Raw genomic sequence first — 26,745 nt, 5'->3', positions numbered from 1 at the left:
ATCTGTCTCCCTCTCTCTTCTTTTTTTTATTTCCACTTTCTTTATTGAGATGAACTAATGTACATTTGTGTATACAGAGACAGCAAACAAAGGATCGAAATTAGAGACAGGGGTGAGCTTATTTTAATAGATCATTGTTGGCTGAAATAAAGCAGATCAAAATCCATTCTTTCTTTCTGTGTTTTGTTCACCTCATCACCTCATGTTCGCCTCATCATTCAGTTTTCAGTTTCAAATAGTTATTTGCTAATAATTATCATTAGCAAAGAGCAGTGTCAAAACATTCACATAGCAGCTTCACAGTTTTAGATAGCACTGACCGCCATATAACGTATCCAGCGTTAATTTTGTGAGTGGCTGAAATGAAGGCTGAAATGAAACTCGTCTGTTGTCTGGTTAAAGTGCGACTGTACTCAGCCAAAGATCTTTTGTGAGGGAAGAAGGTCCACTCTGTGACACCACACCACACCTCACTTGGATCGGGATTTTGGCACAAAAAAAACTTGATCCCTAATAAAACGTAAAAATTCTCAGTGACAACTTTTTTTTGGCCTCATTTAGGTCATGGTTTCAATTTACTGGCACATTTATTGTTTTGGATCTCTTTCACCACCTTTCATCAACTACGTTTCCAGCATCAGGCAGCTGTTTTCATCAAACAAGCTCTGATAAACACACTGTACACTACCTGCTCAGACAGCAGACTGACAAAGTTAGCGTCTAGCTGGTAAAGAAAGTGGAACATAAAGCCAGATATTTTTCTCAGGAGTTGGTGTAGACCAAACCAGAGCTTAAAGAGAGTGAATGTTACATTTGTCAGATGGACACAAATGCAACTGCAAAGGGACGATAATGTTGCTCTGTGTCTGCTGGATGTGCCAATAAGCAACTGTTTGCTAACAAGTTCGTTATATCAACTTTTTAAAATGATAATAGTCTGTGTTTATATTAAATTACTTTTATTATTTACAATATTAAATGAACACAATGAGCAGAGAATGAAGCAACAACAACAGACAGACCATCGCCACACACACTGTGACCCTGACATATGGACGCTGGCCTCTGTGGGTAGAAGAGGGGTGGGTGGTTTTGGATTTTTGGTATTTGATAACAGCAGGAGGTTATTTCACAGAGAGGGAGAGTTAATCAGCTATCATCATATAGTTCCTGATGGATCTGTCCCCTCTGAGTGCTTCAAAGCTGGTTACTGTATATTTTATACTGTTGAAGGTGCTGGATTGTTTGAGGTTTTTTTTTTTACTGCTGATATTATTTCTTATTATTGTCTCAGTTTTTTATATGTTGGCAGAGAAGCTGCTTAACGTCTCTTTTTGTAATTTAATTTCCTCTGAATCGATGAACTGAAGGATTTTTCATTGTCTTCGAGTGACTTGTTTATATATGACATGTTGGATATTTGAAGGTGATATGTGATGTGTTTTTTGACTATATGTTTGTTGTAGGGATGCAAAGTTTACATTTTTGGACGTGTTAACAATCAATTGTTATTCGTTAAAAAATGACACAACACAAAATGCTTAATGATGGCAATTTTAAACTACTGCTGTGCCCCATAATTGCAGCGAAATCCAAATAAAGAATAGGTTTGAACAATAGATTTAATAGATCAGATAGATTAAATAAACATAAAATTATGATAACAAAATAATGCCTTGATCCATTGCTGTTCATTGAATGGTCAGTTAAGTTAAAAATATGAAAATAAATTGGTAATAGCCATCAGAGGACATGACTTGAGATTAAGCACGCTGGACAGATCAGCACTTGAAGTATCCACAAAACGATGTGTAGCTATAAATCTTAATATGTAAATAGCTATTACCAAGTAAATATAAAATAGGTTACACTTACATACAGTATTATATACTGGAGTAGGGTATTTAATTAAATTAATTTGAATTAGTTGTAATTTTGAATAAAAAGTGACAGCCCTACTACAGTATATACCCTCTACAGCAGGGCTGTAAAATATAAGAGGGTTAAATCTGGATGAATAATTAATAATTAAAAAATCTGGATGGATTTGAATACTTCTGATTAACGTGGATTAATATCTCATTAAGGAGTTTGTTTTTTAATGTACAGATGTTTGTCCACCTGCTGTGACACATGTCTGAAGCTTGTTTGACCTTCAAAATAAAGCAATTTTTCATGTCAAGTACACAAACAAATTGGGCTGCAAGTAATTTATGATTATTTTCATTATCATGTAATCTAGTGATTATATTCTTTAATTGATAAAATGTCAGAAAGCAGCGAAAAGTGTCCATCATAAGTTCCCAGAACACATTTTTATATGTCTTATTTTGTCTGACTAACTGTCAAAAACTCAAATTTATTCAGTTTACAATGATGTAAAACATAAAAGTTCTCATATTTCAGAAGCTTGAACCAGCACATATTTTGGATGTTTCTTTATAATTGACTTTACGATAATTTAATAATAGAGAGCCGAAGTGAAATCAGAACTTCTGGGTCAACTTCCAGAAGTCAGAAAACCTCATTCACAATCCCATTGACCTTCATAACAACGCTAAACTAAGAGTTCAGCCACGGAACAGAGCCAACAGTATGTCATGTGGTTCAATTCATATGTTAAGATGAGGACAGTCATTTTTTGAAAAACAATCTAATAACATGTTTATTCAATAGTTATGGCTGCACAATACAGAGAAAACGAACATTTTTGAAGTTTTCAGACAGCAGAGATTACAGCTAATAAGTTGGAAAAATGACTTTAGAACAGAGATTGTTTGTGAGTTATGTGAATTACGATTTGTTTTTTTCTTTACTCACAAAATAATCGTTGTTTAAATTTGTTAAAATCACAAAGGTATCCGTTTCTAATAGTAACTGCTGTAGTGGAGCTGAATTGTGTTTGATTAATGGAAAGTACACACTTTGGGAAGGTTTTACAAATACTGAATCGTCATGGTTTAAGTGTCATAATAAAGAGTAATAACTGACCATGTTTGCACAGTTGGAAGTGTCCTGTCAACAGTTTTACAGATGTCTCTTCTATAAGGGTGGTTGCTTTTTGGGCTTCAGGGGATTCTTTTAGTTGTAGTACTGCTGTCAACCACTGGCACCAACTGAAAACAGGCAGACTCTGCTACACTGTTTCATGGATGGTGTGTGTGTGCGTGTGTGTGTTATGTAATTCTGAGTGTACTGTCTGAGCTCTGCTGACATTATCCTTGGAGGATTGGATGATTAATCGGACATGGACCAATCAGATTTCAGTATTTCTCTCTGATTACACTGATTGATTGACAGGTGCTACTGTACTGTGTGTTCTGCTGATCAATGGATTAGTGATTAATACAGTTAATGATATTATGTAATGTGAACACAGATGAACCAGTAGCAATATTACTGACTGACAAGGGGAGTGGACAAAATAATGTGGACACCTCCTCTTTGCAGCCTGAGTAAACAGATAATGTTATTCACACAAACTAATACTAATTTTTTTTTTATTATTACTAATAATAAGGATGTTCAAATACATCACATATTTTTTTATTAAACAAGTCCCACTTTCACTAATAGTGAGTAGTTATCTTAAAATATTATAAATATTATTAGTAAAGTCAGGTGTGTGTTGGGTCCAGGTGCTGTGTGTTAATTCTACCTCTCTCCATGCAGGTGAGGCGTGCGTGCTGCAGCCAGGTGTGATGCTGCTGCAGGACGTGTTTGCGATAAAGGTGAAGCGCCGGCGATCGGCGGGCCAGCAGTCAGGGGGACCCGTGCTCGGCGTGGCTCTGTTCTGCTGCAGGAGGAGTGGGAGTAGGCTGAAGGAGGAGACGCTGCACCTCAACAATGCCTCCGCAGAACACACACACACCTGGTACAACACCCTGAAGGAGATGCTCACAGGTAACACACAGACATTCAGATGGTCGTGCTGTATGAAGAGCAAGCACAAAAAAACAAAACAAAATTGTGAGTTTTTACTTATTTTTGAGCTTGTCCATTTTCAACAGGTGAGAACAGTGAAAACTGTTCAGCCCAGGGTGTCCTACATCAGTTTAACAGAACAGTTTGGATGCCCACATGGAGTCTCTGTCAATCTGATGGATTCATTATGAAAAACAAATCCAGGCTGATAGTAAGATTGACAGCTTGTCCGTGTTACATAAGAGCTGAGTTACACTGGAAACATGACTCAGTACTTCTATGAGCGTCATACTGTAAGATGATTACACACACTGCTGAGTAATACTGTTATTATTAGTACTGACTGTGATTGACTGAGTTTACATGCACACTTATATTTCACTATTATTCCAAATATGACAATATTGTGAATTTGATACGGGTCATCTAAACAGCATATTACATTTGATATATTCAGAATTAGGCCTTATTCCTAATGGAGCATTTTCCGACATGTAGGTTATGCCGATATTATTCAAATTTTAGGAGCATTCTTTGGTTATTTGCGCATTCGGAATATGAGTCTCAATTGGGGTTTTATACGGCAGTTTTGCGACACACGGCCCCTTGCCTGTTTACAGCCAGCTCTGTGCGTTGTACACAAACTAAGTAGCCTACAGTTTGCAGGGATGCATGCCCAAAAGAAAGCCCACATTTTTGGTTGGAAGGAGAAACACACCTACTTTTAAACATTATGAAAGTCTTGGATATCAACAGGGTTTTGGATGTGCACAAATATCGCAACGCCGACCTTTTAAAGAGGGTGGTTGGAGGAATGAAAGAGGGAGGCTGTGTCCGCCATCGGTTACATTAGTTGGAGTATGGCTGCATGTAAACTATGATATTAGTGGAATATTCATTTTCATTAACCATGTAAACAGTTTAGCAGAAATATTGTCTTTTTTGGAATAAGGGCAACAAAAATGTTGTGCATATAAACATAGTAACTGTCATTGTAGACAGACAAAGAGATTGAAACAACTGCTGGATTGGATGTATTGCATCTTTCTTGATTCCTAGACAATGAATTCTTCTAACTTCTCCTCTAGCGCCACCATGAGGTTCACATTTTGGGTTTTTAGGTAAATGTCTAGACCAATATTGGATGGATTGCCATGCAATTTGGTGGTCAATCATGTCCCGGTCAGATGACTAGAGACTGCGAGCCGTGTTTAAATGAAATGCAGTTGACATTGTATTGTGTAGCTCAGCTCCAGGGTCAGTATCACATCTGTCTTTTTCAATAATACTGTATGAGCTCAAATAAGATATATTTTTACGACAGTTGTTGCCTTGGACTTGGAGATTAGTGCAAGCGATTAACATCCAACGGCTCTGGTTTGCATTTGGCTAACTTTGGCTGTATCTCTACAGATGGCTTCCATTGGCATGAGAGGAAAAACAAACTTTAAAACTGTATAAACGAGGTATACATGCATTAGTTGTAGTGCTAGCTGCTCAGATTATAATTTATTTGTTTTCTATCAGCCTGTTCCTCACTCAGTTTAATGAGGTGAGTCACAGTTACATCAGACAGTAGAGCTAATCTGCTAATCCACCGGAACAAAGAGGCACAGATTACACACACACACACATACACACACATTCAGCAGTACTCAGTAACGTGCTGTCAGCAATTGAATCATGTTGTCTGCAATACAGATTAGCTAAACTACTGTCTACTCGAACACGCGTGTGTGTCCAATTCACTTTAGCTCACGATGAAAATCACCCTGCAGAGACTTGAAACCTTAGCTATTGTACAATACAAGGCCAAAAGTATGTGGATATTCAAACATTACATCTGTGTGTGATAGTTGAACATGTCATTCCTAAAACATGGGCATTGATCTGCTGCTATATCAGCCTCCACTTCTGGTTTCAGACTTTCCACCTGCAGGGATTTACTTCCATTCAGCCACAAGAACATTAATGAGGTCCGACACTGATGTTGGGTGATAAAGTCTGGCCCACGATCGGTGTTCTATAGTTCGTACCAAATGTGTTGGATGGGTTTGAGGTCAGAAATTTAAATCCAGGTTTTCTACATCAAACTGGGAAAACTACAGGCGTGAGATTTTTATCAAACTTTGCATCTCAGAAATAAATAAATAAAATGCATTGTACAAAATGCTAAGAAAATTGATAATAAAGCTGAACTAGTCAATATTTGTATATTAACAATGCCTTAAAGGGATAGAAGTGGGCCTGTATGAGGTATTTATCCATAGTCAGTGTTACCTACAGTAGATGACGGTCAGCACGTCCCCCATAGTGAATATTAATTTAATTCATCAGGTGGATATAAACATGACTTAAATTTAATGCTAATATTGCTCCGTGTCTGCTTGATAAAAATTGTTATAGAAATAGGTGTAAATAGGCCGCTTTTTACTAACACGTTCGCCACCAACAACTATATAAGGTGATAATATGTAATTTACTGAAACTGAAATTTGATTTTCTCTCTGCTGAAAGTAAGCTAACCTAGAGGAAGCTTTATCAAAATCTCCTTCAGTGTTGTCTGCCATTAAATCTTTGTGTAGATTTTGTACCTCAACCACCTCATGACAAGACCAGTTTGACAAAGATCTCGATGCTGCTGCTACTGGAGTTCCCAGACGCTGGTTTCCCAGGTGCACTGTAGTGGGCGGTGCCTGGCTGACACTTAACACACAATAGAAATGTTAGAGTGCTGTGTGTATGGATTTAACTCACACAAAACACGCTTTATATTTCAGTTTTTTTCTATGTCGACTGCAACAGAGACGTTACAAGCTATCCATAAATGAGGAGGTCAAAGGTCACACACACACGCTATCGTCGTCCCGTCACCATGGCATCGGTCTGACACGTTATCGCTGGTCACCTGTCTGTCTGTCCTTCTGCCTGTCCGTCAAACCAGATTACCCATGAGGCCCTGCAGCAAAGTCACAACTTCTTTAAGTGTTTGTCTTTGGCCTCACGCTTACACACTCACACACACATGAATGGCTCAAAGGTCGTGTGTCAGCTCGCGTGGTCACACTGCACATCAAACTGTGACGGCTTTTGTGACTTTACGCACCGCGGCGGAGGAGTGTGTGTGTGTGTGCGGAAGGTAAACAGTCGGTCGCTTTGCTGCTGTGCGGACATTAAGCCTATTTTCCAGCCAGAGGTCAGTGTGAAAAGCGTATTGTTGTGTGAATCGTGGCGTCGCGGAGCGGGCAGTCCTGCCGCTGCCGACGCTACCGCCACTTCTTAACCTTCAGGTCCGAACATTCAGCTGCACAATGGCGAGCAGAGAGCAGACACTCTGTTTCCAGAGTGTTATTTGCTGTGTGAAGCAGCTGCAGAACGTTGTGCAGAGAGTGAATGGCAGTCAGAGTGACAAAAGGCGAGCAGTGATGCTGTATAGAGTCCGTCTCCATACACGCCGTCAGACGGTGGGATGGATTGACTGCAGTTGTTTAACAGCACAACAGACTGACAGGCCGGTGGCGGCGGCGGAGCTCACGGGACGGCCAGACTGAGCTCGCCCAGGCCACCAGCGGCCGTCGCAACTCCTCCCAGATCAATTGTCTTGTCAATCCAATGTCAGTTTCCTGCTCGCTTACAGAGCTGTTAGTTTGGGTTCACAGTGACAAAGTGAAATCGGCGGGAGGTGGCGGTGGTCAGTCTGGTTGTACTGTAAGGTGTCTTAAGGTCAAAATGACGCCATCAACACATTGTGTGACCAGTAGGGATGTGGTTCGATAGCATTTTATCAAATCCAAATCCTTATGTATCCCTTATAAAATCTTATTAGGTTTTCTTTTCAGCATTTTTAACTGAAGGCTAAAATAACTCCAACTCAAAGATGTCTAATCACTTTTTTTCTTGGTTGTGAAGGCAGAAACACAGTTTTTGTTGAAAGAGATGAGCAGCATAATATATGAAATGTTCATTGAATGTATCTGACACATTCAATTAACAGTTGCAGCCTACTGTAACAAAAGCTACTTACTCCAAATACTGAAGGTCCTGATTCACAACTATGATATGTGTATTGATATGATGATAAAAAGAGTACTCTATGGATTTAGCATCGCACTATTATAACACTGTCGGGCTCACGATGGACAGTGTAAAAAAAAGGGCCAAAATCGATGCAGCAGAACCAGAGATATCGTCTTTTTTGTTCCACGCATTCTTCTTCCTTGTCAAAACATGATGCCTACAGTACCCACAACGCAACTCCACAAGCAACAGGCACAGTCGGCTAAAAATAAGAAATATAGGCTACGTATATGTTTTCTATTGCTCTTTGCTAATAAAAGACATTAAGGAAAGATAAAAGAAATGAAAAAATCCTTTATGAATCCAGCTATTTTATCCGAGAACCAGATCCAAAATGGAACCAGCTATCTGAACCAAGCCCCCAGGAAGAGCACCGGTATTGATGCCAATTTTCGTAGTGGCCAAACGGTGGTACTACAACTTCTGTGTCCATCACGTGATGCCATTGGGCCCAAAAATACTTTTTCCCAACTTACATTGGGGAAGAGACATCTGTAACTCAGCGGATAATTTTGTTTGAGGTGAATCAACTTCCCAGTATCAGTAACATTTGAACAACCCTTATTTAAATCATTAGGTCCTAAAAGTTGTAAAATGCACTAATAGCCGAATCCAGAGTTATTTCCCTTCCTCCGTTCATGTAAATGAGACCTAGACTGAGGCTGGAGCGAGGCCTGGGAGGCGGAGTTAGCAAGCCGAGATGACAGTGTGACAGATGTGACCCCCTGACCGAACCGTGTGACCGAGCGGACGCAACTGTGCCTGCTCCGTGGGCCCAATGGATGCAGAAGATCCGGGTACTTTTCCACAAGGAAGTCGGGCCATTTTGGCATCATGCGCCACTGAGCAACTTTCATAGGAATGAACGTGAGCCTGCCTGCAACGCTGTATCCAGTTCTCTTAATACATCCATGATTTGAATCCATTCCTAGTGGCCAGTAAACATCAACAGACACTAAGAAAAAATGCAACTTTATAATAATAGGACTTTTTCTTTTAATTCGATGATATTATTCTGATTCTTTTCTTGATTGGTCTATAAAATGCCAGAAAATAGAAAATGAATAAATGCCCATCACAATTTCCCTAAATCCCAAGGTGACGTCTTCAAATGTCTTGTTTTGTCTGAACAACAGTCCAAAAACCAAAGATGCTCACAATTATATAAAACTGAGAAAAGAAGAAAATCCTCACAATGGAGAAGCTCGAACTAGAAAATTAATTTAAATTTTCTTGAAAATTGACTCAAACGATTATTTGATGATTAAAATAGCTACCGATCGACTAATCATTGCAGTTCTTTGACTTTTCTATTTCAAAACTGCATTATTCTCAAAAGCTCAAAAATCAAAATCTAAATGCAACAAACACACCGAATCCCCGCGGAAGAACAAAGACTGCAGTAATAAACATAAAGTTTTATAGAGGGTTTTACTACCGAAGACACTCCTGACATGCGACCGACACAACCTGGTGTATCAAACAGCGAGCACTGAACTATGTGTTATGCTAGTTTGTCTCTTTTAACATGAATAGATGGTTCAGTCTGATGAGGACTATATACTCTATAAACTGCTTTATTGCCTTGTGTGTGTGTGCTGCTCTGTGTTACATATTAACTGGTGGGTCCGGGAAGTCAGCGACTGTCTCCATAGTGACGTGAGGAGAGAAACCTGTCCACCTCTCTGTCTCTCTCTTTCATATTCCGAAGGCTTTATTAGTTTTATCAGGAAACAAGCTTTATTGTACAACAGCACACATGAACATGCAGGCCCCCACACACCCAATTAATATACAGGGAGTCAAACCTTTTGACACCACCTTTATTTTGCACACTGATTTTAATGCAACCTGGCAACTCAAAGGTTGCTTAGGACTCGTCACCCATCCGTCAGTCAGTGTCAGTTCATCTGTGTGTCAGAGGAGGGTGATTGTACTCTACATGAGAAGGGGAGGTTAAAAGTAAGGTAGAGCTGTAGAATTATCTCTTTTAAGCTAGCTGTGTGGCTCTAGGAATGGCAATGTCGGTCAGTCGGTCTATCACTTTGGTCTGGAAAGAAAGTCTTGTTTCAATTTGGAAATTTGCAAATCAAGTTGTTTCATTTGCTGCTACCTCTCTATTACTTCTGCAGCATGCAAACAAGCTACATGAGTGAGTGAGCCACCGCTTTCACAGTTATGTAAACAAACCAGCATCTGTGCATAGATACAGTCCGGTAAATCAGGCAAGTTGACCTGACTGTGGCTCTGCTATACTGTGAAGTACGTTACAACAGCTACAAGGATTTCTAGAAGAATACTTTCTGTGGTTACTTGTGGTTGGACGTAAAGACAAGCGTTTGATTTAAGTCTTTTGGAAAGCTGCACCCGATCAAGATCATTTGCGCCAGAATCTGAATTTTTCCCAAATCTGTACGACAGAGATGGTGAATAAAATGATACCATAACTGAGAATCAGATGCCGGGTGACAAATACTTCTCAGGTACAATTCTTTTCATCATTGATTTGTTTTTTAAGTCTATAAAATGTCAGAAAATAGTGAAAAATGTCCATCACAGTTTCCCAGAGAGAAATGGCTTCTTTTGTTCGATCAACAGTCCAAAATCCAAAGATATTCAATTTCCAGTGATATAAAACAGAGAAAAGGAGTGATGTTTCACAGTGGAGAAGTTGGAACCAGAGATATGTTAATGATTTTTGTTTAATGATTAATTGATTATCGTAATTGTTGCCGATTAATTTTCTGCCGTTCAACTAATTGATTAATTGAATAATTGTTTCAGCCCTACAAATACTAGAATTTCCCTTTAAGTCTCCTTTCTATAAAACATCTGTCGACTGTAACCTTCTGAGTAAACTGGATATTTAAACTAAAGCCTTTAATTGATTACTTCTATCCACTGACCTCAGCTGGAGTCTGCACCAAAATATAATCTGTTTTTGTCAACAAAATCCAGCCGCTTCAGTCCTCTGTCAGAAACTCAACACTGAACACTCTTGACAACACTGGGATTGTTTACCATGGTAACGTTTTAGCAGCGCCATAGCAACCTGCCGCTGGCCAAGGATGGGAGATGATCTGATGGATACTTGATCTCTCTACATGTACCTGTCTGTCTGCCTTTCTTTTTAGAAAAATATCAACAAACTCAATGACCTCATCTCCTATGAGAGTGTGTGTGTGTGTGTGTGTGTGTGTGTGTGTGTGTGTGTGTGTTTGAGAGAGAGAGAGAGAAAGTACATCAATCATGCAACAATCACTTAGCAAGACAGAGAGGCCCGGTTTAGGCGTTCAGGATCATTATTTTTCTTTATTGACATAACATTGATTCTGACGTATTTTAAATAATTTTATTATTAACACAATGGGCATTAATCTGCTTCTATAAAAGGTAAACATTATACTTCCTGTAAAAAGGAAGTATAGTGTTGCCATAGAGTCAGTTAATTAACTGTGGCCTACAACTTGAACCATGTTTTATTTGTCTATATTCATTAAACTTTTTGGCAAATTGGCACCATTAAAAGTATGCCGAATTAGCTTTTAGCTGTTCGTGTTCGCAATGTACTCATAGATGTACAGACAACTATCACTAGATTACTTTGATACAGAAGAAAACTTTAAAACATGATGATTCTCAGGCAAGTTCTGAAAATATAAGAAGCATCTTCTTTCCATGATATTCTAAAAGGATTTACGGACGATTATATATAATTATATACTCGGGAAGTAACACTGAATCTAAACGTGTGTATCATGTCTGTGTATTCACATTTGACATTTGAGTTATGACGCAGAGGAGTATGAATTTTGGGCAGGGTCATGCAACATTAGATACGACGAACAACACATGACAACACATGAGTCATCGGTCTTATTTGCCTAATCTTTATGGTTCTTCAGATGTGATAGAAATGCAAACATTAATGTACAAAAGGGACTTTTAGTTCCTGAGTTTACGGCCTCTGGTTCCATATTTCCTGGAACTGTTTGATCATGAAGGGCTTACTGGGTCCTAGTGCCACCCTGACTCTTAGTGTTGCCTTGGGACCCCGTCCTAGTTGGATAGTTAGACGGGGTCCCAAGTGCCATTGCCACCACGGCTCCTAGTATCATCCCGGGTCCTTGAGCACAAGGCAGCTGCAAGTATCTTTCACCATTCTCAAGGATGGGAGACTTGTAGAAATCAAAGTTTTAGACTATAAAAGCTGTAGTGGAATCATGTTGGTTAGAGTGGGGTTGGGTCTAAATCTTTTGGGGGGCACCAAAGGGATGGAGCCTCTGGTAATAGTGGGGGTAGAGAGAAGAGTGGTGGAGGTGTTGGGTAACTCCTCACAGGAACTCCTCAGAACCTGGTCAGAGCTGTGGGCTATGAGTGATGGCAGGAGGTGCACTATGTGTGTATGTGTGTGGGGTCATTAACAGGGCGAGGTCACGGCCTTCTGGGAGCAGATTATAGTAATGATCTGGATAATGGAGCTGGTGTGTGTGTGTGTATTGATCTATACTGGTCTATGGGGATTTATAATGCGGTCTCTAAATCTGCCTAATGATGAGCTGTACAGGGGGTCAGGGGTGTGTGTTTGTGACTGTAGTTTGGAGTCGATACCATTTAACCACACACACACACACACACACACACACACACATACACACTCTCACTCTCTACCAGTGTTGGTGATGGAAACAATATGCTGAATATTTTGTATCAAACAAGGCCTCCTCCATGTTAGAACACTATACAGTTGTCTACTCTTCCAAGTACAATCTACAATTCATCATCCAGACTTTTACTAGTTGGGTTTTTGGATTTATATGACAAAAGGGACCAAACAACAGTCCAAAACCTGAAGATATTACGTTTGCAATGATATCAAATAAAGTAAAGCAGCAAATCCTCACATTTGAGAATCTGAAACCAAAGAAATTCTGGCAAATTGAGATGGGCATTTTCCCTACTTTTTAACATTTTATTGACTAAACAATTAAATGATTAATCACAAAAAAAGACACAGTTTAATTGATGATAATAAAAAACAATTATTCATTGCAGCCCCTTAATGTTAACCTTGTTTATATTTTTTGGGCATTATGTATGTTTTGGAGTTTGTGGATCTTTCGTTGACATTTTTTATATTTGCACTCTTTCCTACTTTGTACTAACCTGACGCACCAGATGGTTTGTTACACAGAACCATCTGAGAAGCCGTTATTGGACACTACTTGGAAAAGGGCAGGCACTTTAAAAAAAATACTTGGCTTAAAAACCATTTGATTTTAATGGCTAAACCTAACCATCTTAACCTAACACTAACCCCGTCCTATGTCCTTACCCTAACCATTCGACTACAAGTCGATCTGTACAATCTATCTAGTAGATGTTGAGGTATACCACTGGATAAGTGAAAAGTGAAAAGTAATGGGGGCACTAGAAGGAAATCAGGTGATCACCAAAGTATCTGGGATTCATCCTCTGGGGAACACGAATGTATGTGTAAAATTTCATAGCAATCCATGAAATGGATGTTGAGATATTTCAGTCTGGACCTAAGTGATGGACGGGCCGCTGGCATAGCTAGAAACAGGCCAATTTCACTGTAGAACATATTAAAACCTGTTTTGCTCAGTATGCTCACTGTGTGCCTGCGTGTGTGTGTTTGGTTTGTGCAGTGTCCAGCCGTCGTCCCAGGTATCTAAAGGTGTTCATCAACCCCAGCAGCCACAAGAAGGACGCCGTTCACATCTACAGAGAACATGTGGCTCCGCTCTTCAAGATGGCTGACGTCCGCACTGACATCACCGGTCAGGCCACCCACTTGTTTATTTATGTACTGATCATCTTTACGACAAATAATAGTGATTATTATTATTATAACTCAGACTGACTTTTGGACACACCTCATGTGTATTGTAATGAAATAATGTGTATAGTGCAGCAGAACTTTTGCAATGATTTTGATTTTTTTAGCAGCTCAAACGGTCCCTCCTTCTTTATTGATATTAGAGCAGATGATGTGAAAGTGTGTGTGTGTGGGGTGTGTGGAGGAGGTCCAAAGGTCAGAGTTAATGGCAGTCTCTGGTCGCTAGGTAACCTGATACATGGGGTGGAGCTTAGCCCATCTGTTGTGACAGGGAGACAACCTGCTCCTCTCCTTGTCCCCTTGTCTCCTCTGCTCTGCTCCTCTTCGCTCATCTCCTCGTCTCCTCTCCTTGTCTCGTCTTTTGTTTTTCTCCTCTCCTCTCCTCTCCTCGTTTCCTCTCCTTTCCTCACTTCTCCTCTCTTCTTTCCTCTCCTTATCTCCTCTTTTCTCCTTGTATCCTCTCCTCTCTTGTTTCCTCACCTTTCCTCTTTTTTTTCCTCTCCTCCTGTTTTCTTCCCCTCTCCTCTCTTCTCCATGTTTCCTCTTCTCATCTCCTCTCCTTGTTTCCTCTCTGTATCTCTTCTTTTCTCTTTGTCTCCTCTCCTCTCCTTCTTTCCTCCTCCTCATATCTTCTCCCCTCATATCTCCTGGTTTCCTCCCTTCTCCTCTCCTCCTCCTCCTCCTCATATCTTCTCCCCTCATATCTCCTGGTTTCCTCCCCTCTCCTCTCCTCCTCCTCCTCCTCCTCATATCTTCTCCTCTCCTCCTCTCAGCAGATGGTGTGATATCCGTTGTCCCACTTTTTTTTTTGGCAGCCATCGAACACACACTTGTGTACATGTGACCACACACATACATGAACACTCCATCTCTGTCCCTCTCAATGTCTCCATCTGTTTCCCCCTCTTTCCTCCTGTCTCTCTCTCTATCTGTCTGTCTCTCCCCTCCTGTCTCTCCCTCTGTCTGTCTCTCTCTCTCTCTCCAGTGACAGAGAGGAAGGGTCATGCTCTCTCAGTGATGAAGGAATGCAAGCTGGATGAATATGATGGGTTAGTTGTCTCTCACCTCTTGTCTTTCTCCTGTTATTTTAAATTGATTACTTGGCTTCGAATATGTCACTGATTTCCTGCTATTAATTAAATTTGTTGCGGAAAAAGTACGCATAAAATCGCGTTTATTCTAATATTCTGATGTTATTCTTTCATGCAAGTTATATAGTGATGTTTAGTAGTCTTCAGTGGTAGACTCGATCTTCTGCACTCAAATACACCTTATATTTAGCCACACAGAGTTATCTTTTTTAAATCTTTAAATCTTTTTTTTTAAGCAATTTTTTTAGCGCAAAAACTATCGTCATAGGAAGAAACATATGCAGTTTCAAAGTTGATTCACTTATATTAACATAATAACAACATTTCAAGGTCGGAGTTTATTATTTGCAGTGGCAATAGCATGAATGAGATTTGGAGAAGGTATTTTCTCCGGGAAAGGGGCAGATTTTGGCATACATTGTCCAATTGACCATTCTCTAAGCCCTGTCCTTAGTTACTGTTGTTATGCATGTCAAGCTTTGCGTTCTTCAAATGCATATTCATTTTTGAAGCAATGCGTCTTTGATTTCAGATGGAGGTACACCAAAGCAGATCCGAATTTCTAGCCCGCGACCTTCAATTTTGCTGAAGTGACATCTGTCGGTGGCAGATTTTATCAGCTGTAGATAGCTAGCTAATTAAAGTAACGTTAGCTTCATGGTTTTAGGATCTGTTAAAAAGACTAAAGCTAACAGGCTGAAAGTCAGGATCCTCACCAGCTGATGATCCATGTAGAAGACGTAAAAAAAATAAATGCTCCTCTTGTATTTCAGTGTAGAGCTAGTTAGTCCTAATACATTTCATTCTTACATAACCCTGTTTGGTTTACATATGTGAACAAGCAAGACAGAGATTTATGCTTTATTGTTTGTATTGTCAAACAATTTGTTACACTTTAACAATACAAGACTTTTAGGAGGACTAACCAATGTGTTTAGAAAATGTAATGCTATCTCAGATAATGACTTTGTCTGGGGTCGCTGTATCTTTAATTTAGATAAAGGTTTTTTTTTGGGGGGGGGGGTTTACATTTTCAATTGGCTGTAGCCTTTATTTGATAGTGACAGAGATAGTTATGAAGGGGAAAGTGAGAGGGGATGACATGCAGCAAAGGGCCGTGAGTCGGATTCAAACCCCGCACCAGTGCGGTAAGGACTCAGCCTTATTGGTACAAAAAAATGATTTAAAGTTGTAAAATAAAGTCAGGTTTATATCAAAGTGGAAGGTAACATGTTACAGTAGGCTCGAACTGTGACATCATCCTTCCATAACAGTCTGAACTGAACCAGATAATTAAACATCCGTCTAGAGGCTGACACTAAAATTCACTGACCCAGACTGATTACACACACAAAAACACAAACACACACACAGGCAGACAGGTGAGGTCAAACACCAACAGCTAATTGAGCTAAACTCACTTCCAAGAATATTTTTATGCAACTGAGACAAATAACACAACAACAATAACTACAAGTACAAAAACACTTATTAAACTCTCATCATCACTATCTGTGATGGTCTGTGTGTGTGTGTGTGTATGTGTGTGTGTGTATATGTTCGTGTGTGTGTACGTGTGTTCATGTATGTGTGTGTGTGTGTGTGTGTGTGTGTGTAAGCAGCTTTTGTGCTCAGCCCTCATAAAGCTTAATGTGCTTAGAGAAGATTAGCTCAGCGTTGCTAAGCTAGCTGCTGTGTGTGTGTGTGTGTGTGTGTGCGTGTGTGTGTGTGTGTGTGTGTGCGTGTGCGTGCGTGCGTGTGTGTGTGTGTGTGTGTGTGTGCCTGCGTGTGTGTGTGTGTGTGTGTGTGAGGCTGCTCTGGTGAGGATTTGGTTGAAACCTACATTTGCCAATTAGGCTGGCTGTCACCGTGGCAACCAGAGCTTCAGGTAATCCCATCCACAGGAGGAGGGGGCGGGGGGGCGGAGTCTGTTTACTTCACATTTACTGGAAACACGAACTCTGAAGATGAGCCTTCTCGCTTTTTAATGAGCTCCTGAAAACATGGATGGATCTGTAAAACAATCCATGTTATGATTCATATTATTGTCTCGTACTACCCCCACTACTATTATCACTAATAATAATAATAATAATAGTACAAAAACATCCTCACCTGCCCAAAATCTGAGCTCATAATACCGTACAGTACATGCAACAATGTTAATACTACCTAAGAAATATTTGACTAGCCACCAACTAAATTCTGTACATTTTTGTGAGTATTTAATATTTTATTCATGCATTCAACTGTTCAAGTATATAATTGTAAAATGTAAACTCCCCAAATTCCCTGAAATATCAGAAGACATGATATCAATGGTAGCTATAGTCCTAACAGTTATTGATGCCTTTCAAAATTAAACTCATCGTTGACCAGAACTGTAAACTTTTCAGTTTGTTTCGTCGTGTTTCAGTGTCGTTTGTTTTTCACTGCTAATGCATTTTTTTATTACATCTGGTTGAAGACCTGAAACTACAGCATTGGGCCTTCTATTGATTATTTAATTTGAATCAGTTTCATCTTCTTATCTATGCTTCAGTCTGTCCCAAAGTAAAACAATGCGCTGGACTTTAATTGGGAAGTTGAAGTCATTTACTGTTACGGCTGGGTATCATTTATACAATTTTTTCCTATCTGAGATTTAGTACCAATGCCAAAACAATACTTTATTTATACCTTACTTTGAGAAATACAAATATGTTTTTTTACTAAATTAACTTTTGATCAACAAAAGAAGCCCAGGTTTTCAAATGTTAAATGTTGTCTTTTGTCTAAATAAAATACAGTCTAAAATGGGCACCATTTTTGTTTAGATTAGGTTCTGTAAGTAAACAAGACCACAAATGTGACATTCAGTGCCAGCGTTACGTACTTGAAAGTCTTAGATACTTGGTACTACAGACACATCTCGGTTGGTACCAAAAAATGTATTGAGGCTTGGTACCCAGCCCTATTGAGTGCTATTGTCAGTAAGGAAATATTCAGTAATAGTCCTGTGGAGAAGCCATGCCCCCTGCTGGATGACCATGAACTTGAGGATATGCGTTCAAGACGCCAAAAATAAAGCACTTTTATATGAGTGTTCACTGTCAATGGATTTCCTGTCTGCCATCAGAAGTTAAGATCAGTGAAAATGTCTTCAACTTCACAATAAAACTCTAGAGGATCGTTTTATTTTGACCTGGGTGAGTGATACAGCTCTACAAAGACACAAATAATGTCTGTTTGACTCTACCTGTCTGTCCACCTGTCTTGTCAGGGTGGTGTGTGTTGGTGGGGACGGCTCGGTGGCGGAGCTGTGTCACGCTCTGGTCCTCAGAGCTCAGCTGGATGCTGATTCTCCAGAGAAACCAGTGAAACCAACGCTGCCACTTGGAATCATTCCTGCTGGTGAGAAAGAGGATACACCTTCATAGATCCGCACACTGTAGACCAACACTGTGTAGTATTGCATACATCCACATTATGTAGAAACTGACAGGGTGTTTGATCAACTGTCTCTTCATCTTTAAAGGTTCTACAGACGTGATTTCCTGTTCTGTTCATGGAGTCAGAGATCCAGTCACTGCAGCCCTGCACATCGTCCTGGGTAGGTTCTACCTGTTCTACATCTGTAGATACAACATCCTATGCCATCTATAGTCACATTTGCTATGGTGTGTTTATGGTGTATCTACTTGTTTTGTGTCTATAGTTACATTTACCTGTTGGGTATGGTTGGGTTTACCTGTTCTACATCTATAGTCATGGCGTCCAGGGTAGGTTCTACCTGTTCTATGTTTATACTTTTGTCATCCTGGGTGGACTCTGCCTGGTGGCTCTACTTGTTCTTCCTAGGTTGATTCTGTCTTTTCTGGATCAATAGTGGTGTTGTCCTGGGTGGCATCTACCTATTCTAGCTCTATTATCATGTTGTGCTGGGTGGGTTCTACCTGTTATAAATCTAGAGTCACATCCTGGATCGGTTCCACCTGTTGTGGATCTATGTATGTATTGTCCTGGGTGGACTCCAAGATCTACAGACACATTGTCCTGGCTGGGTTCTACGTGTTCAGATCTACAGTCATATTGTCCTTAGTGGGTTCTAACTCTTCTAGATCTATAGCTGCATTGTACTGGGTTGCTTCTACCTTTTCTAAATCTACCACCACATCGTCCTTTGTGGGTTCTACCTGGTCTAGGTCTATAGTCACCTCCCCATAGTTGTTTAATAATAGTTGTAATTTAATTGACTTCAAGCAACTCATAGGAAGCCAATCAGTAGCTTGTGTTCTTGCTGGGCTTTGCTCTGATTGGCTGATGGTCACTCAGACTGTGAGAACAAACAAACGTACAGACAGACGGTGTGACTGGCAGACAGACAGATGTCTAACAGCAGGATCAGTTTCACTCTAAATCACAGGTTTACTCTGATCACTGTAGCCCCGCCCCTTCAGTGCTCCACCTAAAGCAGGGCAGGCTGCTGGGTTTGAATAAATGACAGGTTGTGGTGAGATGGTGGTTCATTAACACTAATTAACACTGGTAGTTTTGGGTGTATGTGTGTGTGACAGATGGGAGTATTCAGTGGCACATATAAGACTTCCTGAACAATAAAAAACAGTTAAAGTTCCCAGGCAGGAAGCTGTTCCCACGGACACCAGGCGACTACAGGTGAGTTCAGATGTGTTCACGACACAATCGAGGTGAACATACCTGAACTGTCTGTTACTGGCAGCACACCTCAGTGTGTCTCTCATGTCTCTACGGTTAGCTTAGCATAAAGACTGGAAACAGGGGCAAACAGCTAGCCTCTGTCCAAAGGTAACAAAATCCACTTTACCAACACCTCTAAAGACCACTGATTACCGTGTTATAATATGTCTCATTTGTAAAATGACAATTCACCATTTTACAATTGGTTATGTGCCAGACTATGGCTTCGTCCGAAATCACATACTATACACTACATACTCAATATGCGTATGTGTTCCACATACTTTTGTATAAACTTCCTGAGAGCCTCCTTGCCGGTTGGAGACGCGTAACCATTACATTGTGGGGTATTTATGCCGCTGTAGTGTCCAGCGTTACATACTGTAATATTTCACTGGAAATAGTATGCAATACGGGTACTATTGGTTTCATACTAAGATTTCAGACATACTAAAATATCTCACATGTTGTTTTAGCGTACTAAATAACATGTTAATATGGAATTTCGGACGCAAACTATTTCTTGGCTGTAAGCAGTTGCCAGGCAACCAGTGGAGACTCCATGAAGTCACTCGATAGGGTGAACCAATAGTGAAGCTCGTTCAAACGTTCTTTGTTGTTTTTAAATCAAACTATACTTATACTTAACTATATTTATTATGTGCTGGTCAAAATAAACATTGGTTACACCTTTAAGAAGCGCTGCAGGTTTGATCTCATTGACCCACTGACTGTGAGACTGACCGTGTCACACACAAACACACACACACTCACTGACAACATGGCATATGGAGACGAAATCAGATTCTATCCTGAGAGACAGACAGGCAGTCGGAGAGACAGACAGGTGGGGAGACAGCAGTTCAGTAGGTTACAGCAGGTATGTGGCCAGATGGCATGGTGGTGTGTGTGTGTGTGCGTGTGTGTGTGTGTGTGTGTGTGTGTGTGTGTGAGTGTGTGTGTGTGTGTGTGTGTGTGCGTGCGTGCGTGCGTGCGTGCGTGTGCGCGCGCGCGTGCGTGCGTGTGCGCGCGCGGAGTATCTTACTGAATGGTCTTAATGGTGAAATCAGGTCAATGAGGTTGATTATATTTTCATCCCAGTTACTTCTATGGTTTGTGCTGCGTTCACAGGCATTGTGAAAATAAACAGTAAAACAATCTTAGTAGAAGGTCAACTTACTGATTTTTTTTTTGTCTAGACACATCCTGTGGCCTTCATCAGCTGATGGAGTTTTAAGGGGCCTTCGACAGGTTCCATGTTGTTTCTGTTGGTTTAACAAAAGAAACATTCAAATCACAGCATTTAAAGACATTTAAAGGAGAATTTCACCCAAAAGTGAGAATCATCTTCCTGCTTTGGAAAACATTAAAAGGAACAGATTGTCTTCGAATCTTCACTTTCACTTAGAGGGACACATTTGTCCTAAATCTGCTGTAAATGTCCTTTGAATTGTGCTGCCTCAGAGACTGGCCAAACTGGACTGATATACATCCAGGCTGGTCAAACTGGAGCAATAACAACCAGAGACTGGTCACTCTACTGCAATGTGATTCCACTGAGGTTTATAGATATTAACACACACACACTCGCGCGCGCGCTCCTGACCTCTTTCTGTCGCCCATATTGGTGCTGCTTCTCATGAATATTAATGAACTTCTCCACATATGACCACTTGGCCTTCTTAAAGGCTGTGTATGTGTGTTTGTGTTTTCCTAATAATTATTCATAATTTAAAATAATCAGTATTTCACCCCCCTCAACCCTCTGTCTGTCTGCAGGTCACCTGCAGCAGGTGGACATGTGCAGCTTCTCGTCTCTCGGTCAGTTGGTGCGTTTCGGTTTCTCTGCCATGTTCGGCTTTGGTGGGCGGAGCTTAGCACGGGCGGAGAAGAAGAGGTGGATGCCATCGTCGCGGCGACGAGAGTACGCTCTGGTGAAGACGCTGGCTAGGCTGAGGTAACACAAACACACATATACACAAATAAGTTATATTTAGATGGGTTTTTTTCAAGGGTCCAAGGATGGAGGTCATATGTTGTTCAGATTTTAAAGCCCTCTAAGACAAAATAGTTTAATAATAATTGTGATATATAATATAATAAAATGGACTTGGATTCAGATTTAAATATGTCACAAAAAGTTACACAGTTAAAAAAAGTATATTTTTAGCTATGCTAGCGGCGTATTGGATGGATTGGATGTCCAGTTGACATTTGTGTCAGACATTCATGTCCCCTTTGCTAATTAGCAAACGTTAGCACCACTGTGTCCAAGTACGGCCTCACAGAACTCTTATTCTGGTTCCTCAGTTCTTTTGCTCTTCTGTCTCCCACAGACCAGAGGACTGTCAGCTGTCTTTTCTACCAGCAAAGAAGTCAAACAGGTGAGAAACACACACACAAACAATATTAGCACCGTGTCTGGTGATTATTTACCTGTGTGGAGCAACAGACACTGAGGACTTCTTCATACACACCAACAATGTTGTTGTCCAGCTTTGTGGAGACTTGAATGCAGTAGAGAAATATTGTGTATATGTTTATAAATGTCAGTGTGTCATATTGATTCTCTTCAGAATAAACAACTGTATGCCATGATCAAAACTAAAATTGATCTCCTCTTTTTCAGAGACCAGGACCAGGACCAGGATCCAGAGTCAGGTGAGACCTGTACTTGTCTGAACAGGAGATCAATGCTGGTTCAGATTTCCATCTCTGTCAAACCAGTTTGATTTACTGTTTTTTTTTCTGTGATTGGTCGTTACAGAAGGCGAGGAGTCTTGGACAACCAATCAGGGCCTGTATCTGAGCATCAGCATCATGTCCATCCCCTGTCTGAGTCCACACGTACCTCAAGGACTGGCTCCAAATACCAGGTACGAGAAGATGATGTTAAAGTCAGCTGTGTTGTGACCTTGAACGCACCATACTACATGTTTCTGGTACTGAATGTACTCTTACACTTCCTGTTTGTGACAGTTTGGCAAATGGCAGCGCTGCATTGATCGCAGTAGGAAACACTTCCAGGTCAGAGTTCATCAAACACCTGAAGAGATACAACAGCTCTAGTGGACAGGTGAGAGCAGCTGTCAATTGACATCATCTCAGTCTTTACTTTCAAAACAAAATAGAAACTACTGCTTATGAATTCTACTATGTTGTTTAGGATTAGGCTACGTGGGTTAGGGACGGGGTTCGAAATCCAGCATCGACTCCACTTATGGAATCCAAATCCTTTCAAATCTTTTATGAGACCTTATTAGGTTCACCTTTCAAACATTTTAAAGTATCTAAAGGCTAAAATCACTCCAACTCAAATATGTCTTATCACTTTTTCTTGGACGAGAAGGCAAAAACACATACATGAAATGTTCATTAAATCTATCTGACATATATTAAATTGATGAGATTAAAATGTTGATATGATTTGAATCAAAACGGCTATTCTTATCAATATTTTTTATAATCATTTTTATAATCTCACCGCTCTCATAGCGTCATTTTCAGAGAAAAGACCAACTATACACTACCTGCTCAGCACCAAACAGCAGACAGACACAGTTATCGGCTAACTGGTGAACATAAAGGAGCATTTATCAGCTAACGAGACAGGTATTTCCCTCAGCAGTTGGTGGAGACCAAAACAAAGCTAAAAAGAGAGTAAATATTAGACTGACATTCATCAGATGGGCACTAACACGACTGTAAATGAATGATAACGTTGCTCAGTAACAGCTAGATCTGTAAATAAGCAACTGTTTGCTGACAAGTTCAACTTAAAAGGTGATGATATGTCTATATTGTGTTAGAAAAAATCAGTTATTGCAGGTTTAAACTGACATGAGGTGATCAGCGGACCATTTCTTTAGAAAAGAGTCACCACTCTGATCCAAAATGGAGTCGGCTATCTGAACCCATCACTAATGTGGGTTGTGTTGTCTCACTCTTGACGTCGCCATCCTAAAAGCTCCACCTCTCAAAGAGCAGTAATAAACAAACTAGTTAGTGAGTGGATTAGCCTGGTTCGGCCTGGCCTGTGAGACCGCACACACTAACCTATTTACTAAATATACTGAGAGCGTGGCGTTCACTGTCCTGCAGAGTAAACAGGCTATTTACTCACTGACCTACATCCTGTTCTAGCCTTCATCCTGATGGAGGGACGGACAGCTCAGTGTCAAACACGACAAGACGGGGCATTATGCAGCATTTTACTGTTGTATTTGGTATTTTATATTCGGCTGCAACAAATTATTATTTTCACTATGAATTAAAACAGTGAGAAATGTCCATCATGATTACACAGAGCTGATGAGTGACACCTTCACATGCATCCTCAAGTCTGACCAACAGTCCAGATCTCAAAATGATTCAGTTTACTACAATTCAAGACAAAGAAAACACAGCAAATCATCATAATTTAGAAGCTAAAACCATGAAATGTGAAATGTAATTTAATTGATTACTCATTTAAGCTAAAATGATATACCTCTGGATAGTTTTTGCAATGAATTACATTTTAAAATTTCCTTTTTTTGTTATTTTATCAAATTAACTGGTGGAGTTAAAAGTACAATATTTCCCTCAGAAATATAGTGGAGCAGAAGTAAAAAAGTGCCATGAAATGGAAATACAAAATACAGATACCTCAAATGTGTACTTAAGTTCTGTAGTAAATGTACTTATTGACATTCCACCTCTGGACTAATTTTGTAAAAGAGACTATAAAAGATCATAAGTTGTATTCTAATAAGAAAAGAGCAAACCTGAGAAGGAAAGAAAGCAGACAGTCAGGACGGAGAGAGTCTGTCTTTCTGTCTGTCTGTTGGTCTTTGCTGCCCCCTGTTGGAGCGTCATGGTGTTACAGTAGAGACAGTAGAGGACAGTAAATAGGAAGAAACCCAGTCACTCCTCCAGATAATCAAGCTGCTTAGCGAGGATCTTAACAAGACTTTCTGTCCTCCTCAGCTGACCTTTGACCTGTGAGCAAACACACACATACACACACACGCACTCACTTGTCAGTCTGTGTCTGATTGTCTGTCTGCAGTTCAGCTTCTCATTCGTGGAGACGCAAGACGTGTCAGCGGTGAGGATCCGCCCCAGCTCGCTGATTGGCTGGTCGGAAGAGGAGAGCGAGGATGAGGCTGAGTCCAAAACCTCGCCCATCATCCAATCAGAGGGAGCGGCTTTCCCCTGGAACATCGACGGAGAGCTGGTGGAGATTGCTAACGAAGTGCTCGTCAGGTATAAATTATATATATGATTTATTATCATAAATATTGTTATAACGGTGTATCATTACGTGATACAGGGCTGCAGCTAATGATTCATTTATTATTGATGAGCCTACCAACAATTTTATTAATAAATTGATTATTCGTTTGATCTTTAAAATGACAGAAAATAGTGAAAACAAATTAAGAAAATGTCCATGGGGACGTCTTCACATTTCTATCTATCAATTGAAGCAATACTAAATAGTAACTAAAGACCAGCCGCGACAACAAAAAACCCACTTCCTACCCCCCTACTTCCGGCCCCCTTGCTCAGACTAAACCCATCTTCAAACGTGGCCTTCATTGTTATCTCAAATACATTCCTGTAAATGATTGCGAGGCTATCGTGGTGACAAAATCGGTCTACAGACAGACAGAAATATAAACACATGGCGGTCTCACACACAGACTCACAAGGTGAAAATCTGTCGTTAATAGAGTGCTATAGGAATGAGTCTTAAAACAAGGAAATCAGTTGGCATTTTAGCACTTCCGGTTCCCTCGTCTGGAAGTCAATGGATGTCTTGAATGGGTTTTTAGTTAGATGCCTGAAATAAGGTCTGTGGTTAACACAAGCGGAAGAGATTTTAATGTTTTGTTCTACGATATAAAATACATCAGTAAATACTCTCCTTGTGAATTCTGAAGCTGTTATCTTATCTTTGTTTTCTTGAAAAAAGGCGGTTTATAACAAGAGGCTAAATGAGACTACAAAACAAAACGTCACCACGCAGACTCGTCCGCCTTTACAGCCTCATTGTGTTTACTCGCATTCATGACCGTCACCGCGACCATGGTGTGGTTTGATAATAGCCTACCGTTAGCTTTTTACTTCTGGCAAATGCATTTACGCTTCAAAATTATAAAAGTGGTGTTCATTTGTGAAGATTATCTTAAACAACAAAACGTGTAAGTATCATAAATGTTTGTTTGAGCTTAATTTCTGCAGTAATCCAAAACCCAATGGAAAAAATCCCATTGCTTTTTGTCGCGGGAACCAAGGACGATGCTAACTTGCTGGTTGACTTACAAAAATACGTCATCCCTAGAGCACTCTATAAGCTGTGTAATAATTTAACCAACAGTTATAGATACATTATATAATCACTGTATATCATATTAAAGTACATGTCAAATGTGTGTGTGTGTGTGTGTGTGTGTGTGTGTGCATGTACTTGATGCGTTTAGGGTCCACCCGCAGCTCATCACTCTGTACGGGGAGGAGGTGGACGAGGCCGAGTCGACAGTTTCCTGCAGCTGCATCTGAGTCCAGCAGAGGCCTCTGTGTGTTGGGACCAAGACACGTCACCATAGCAACCACAATGACTCAACAGTGCCCTCTCTAGGTCATTGCTGTTTCCATGGTGATGTGAACTAACGTAGAAGTTTCATTCAAAGTAGCAAAAACACACAAAAGTAGCGACAGAGCTTTGCAGCTTCCTGTTTACGTCATATACGTTTACATTTATTGATTTTTTTTTTTTTTATTACTGCAGCTATAATAACCTATACGGTAACTTATTTTTTTTTTTTTATTATTACTGCAGCTATAATAACCTATACGGTAACTTATGTTTTTTTTTTTAATTCAAATTAATGTTTACATTTTACTATATTTTAATTACCAGCTCTTCTCAGATGACTTTAATACAATTTGTGTTGCCTATGTTTTTTATTGCAATTTTCATTTTGTTTTTTCTTGTCCAGTTTCTGGTTCTGCTGCAGAGAGCAAAGATTCATCTGCAATTCAAACTATAAACATGTGAGCTAAAAAATAGTTAATTGAATCCAGTACTGTGAAGTTTCTTTTCCA

The 26,745-nt window shown here is 40.1% G+C and overlaps 1 protein-coding gene and 1 long non-coding RNA gene across 2 annotated transcripts in view; one reads left to right on the top strand and one right to left on the bottom strand.

Moving 5' to 3' along the window:
- cerkl (ceramide kinase-like) overlaps window positions 1–26,437 on the top strand; it is a 33,729-nt gene extending 7,292 nt beyond the window's left edge. The window contains exons 3-14 of the mRNA XM_037789973.1: window positions 3,673–3,903; window positions 13,674–13,805; window positions 14,850–14,913; window positions 18,218–18,348; window positions 18,473–18,547; window positions 21,433–21,610; window positions 21,990–22,037; window positions 22,283–22,314; window positions 22,421–22,529; window positions 22,633–22,729; window positions 24,704–24,900; window positions 26,121–26,437. Coding sequence (XP_037645901.1) covers window positions 3,673–3,903; window positions 13,674–13,805; window positions 14,850–14,913; window positions 18,218–18,348; window positions 18,473–18,547; window positions 21,433–21,610; window positions 21,990–22,037; window positions 22,283–22,314; window positions 22,421–22,529; window positions 22,633–22,729; window positions 24,704–24,900; window positions 26,121–26,199 — 1,373 coding nt within the window. The 3' untranslated portion in view covers window positions 26,200–26,437. The remainder of the gene's footprint in view (window positions 1–3,672; window positions 3,904–13,673; window positions 13,806–14,849; window positions 14,914–18,217; window positions 18,349–18,472; window positions 18,548–21,432; window positions 21,611–21,989; window positions 22,038–22,282; window positions 22,315–22,420; window positions 22,530–22,632; window positions 22,730–24,703; window positions 24,901–26,120) is intronic.
- LOC119500304 lies at window positions 654–24,697 on the bottom strand. Its single transcript, XR_005209595.1, has 2 exons — window positions 23,184–24,697; window positions 654–688 (listed from the first exon to the last, which is right to left on the bottom strand). It is a non-coding gene; the product is annotated as an uncharacterized LOC119500304 (long non-coding RNA).
- Window positions 26,438–26,745: the final 308 nt, after the last annotated feature.

The sequence above is a fragment of the Sebastes umbrosus genome, chromosome 13 (assembly GCF_015220745.1).
Source record: "Sebastes umbrosus isolate fSebUmb1 chromosome 13, fSebUmb1.pri, whole genome shotgun sequence".
Classification (NCBI taxonomy): Eukaryota; Metazoa; Chordata; class Actinopteri; order Perciformes; family Sebastidae; genus Sebastes; species Sebastes umbrosus.
The sequence above is the reverse complement of the archived record's forward strand: the minus strand, read 5'-3'. Positions and strand labels throughout refer to the sequence as shown.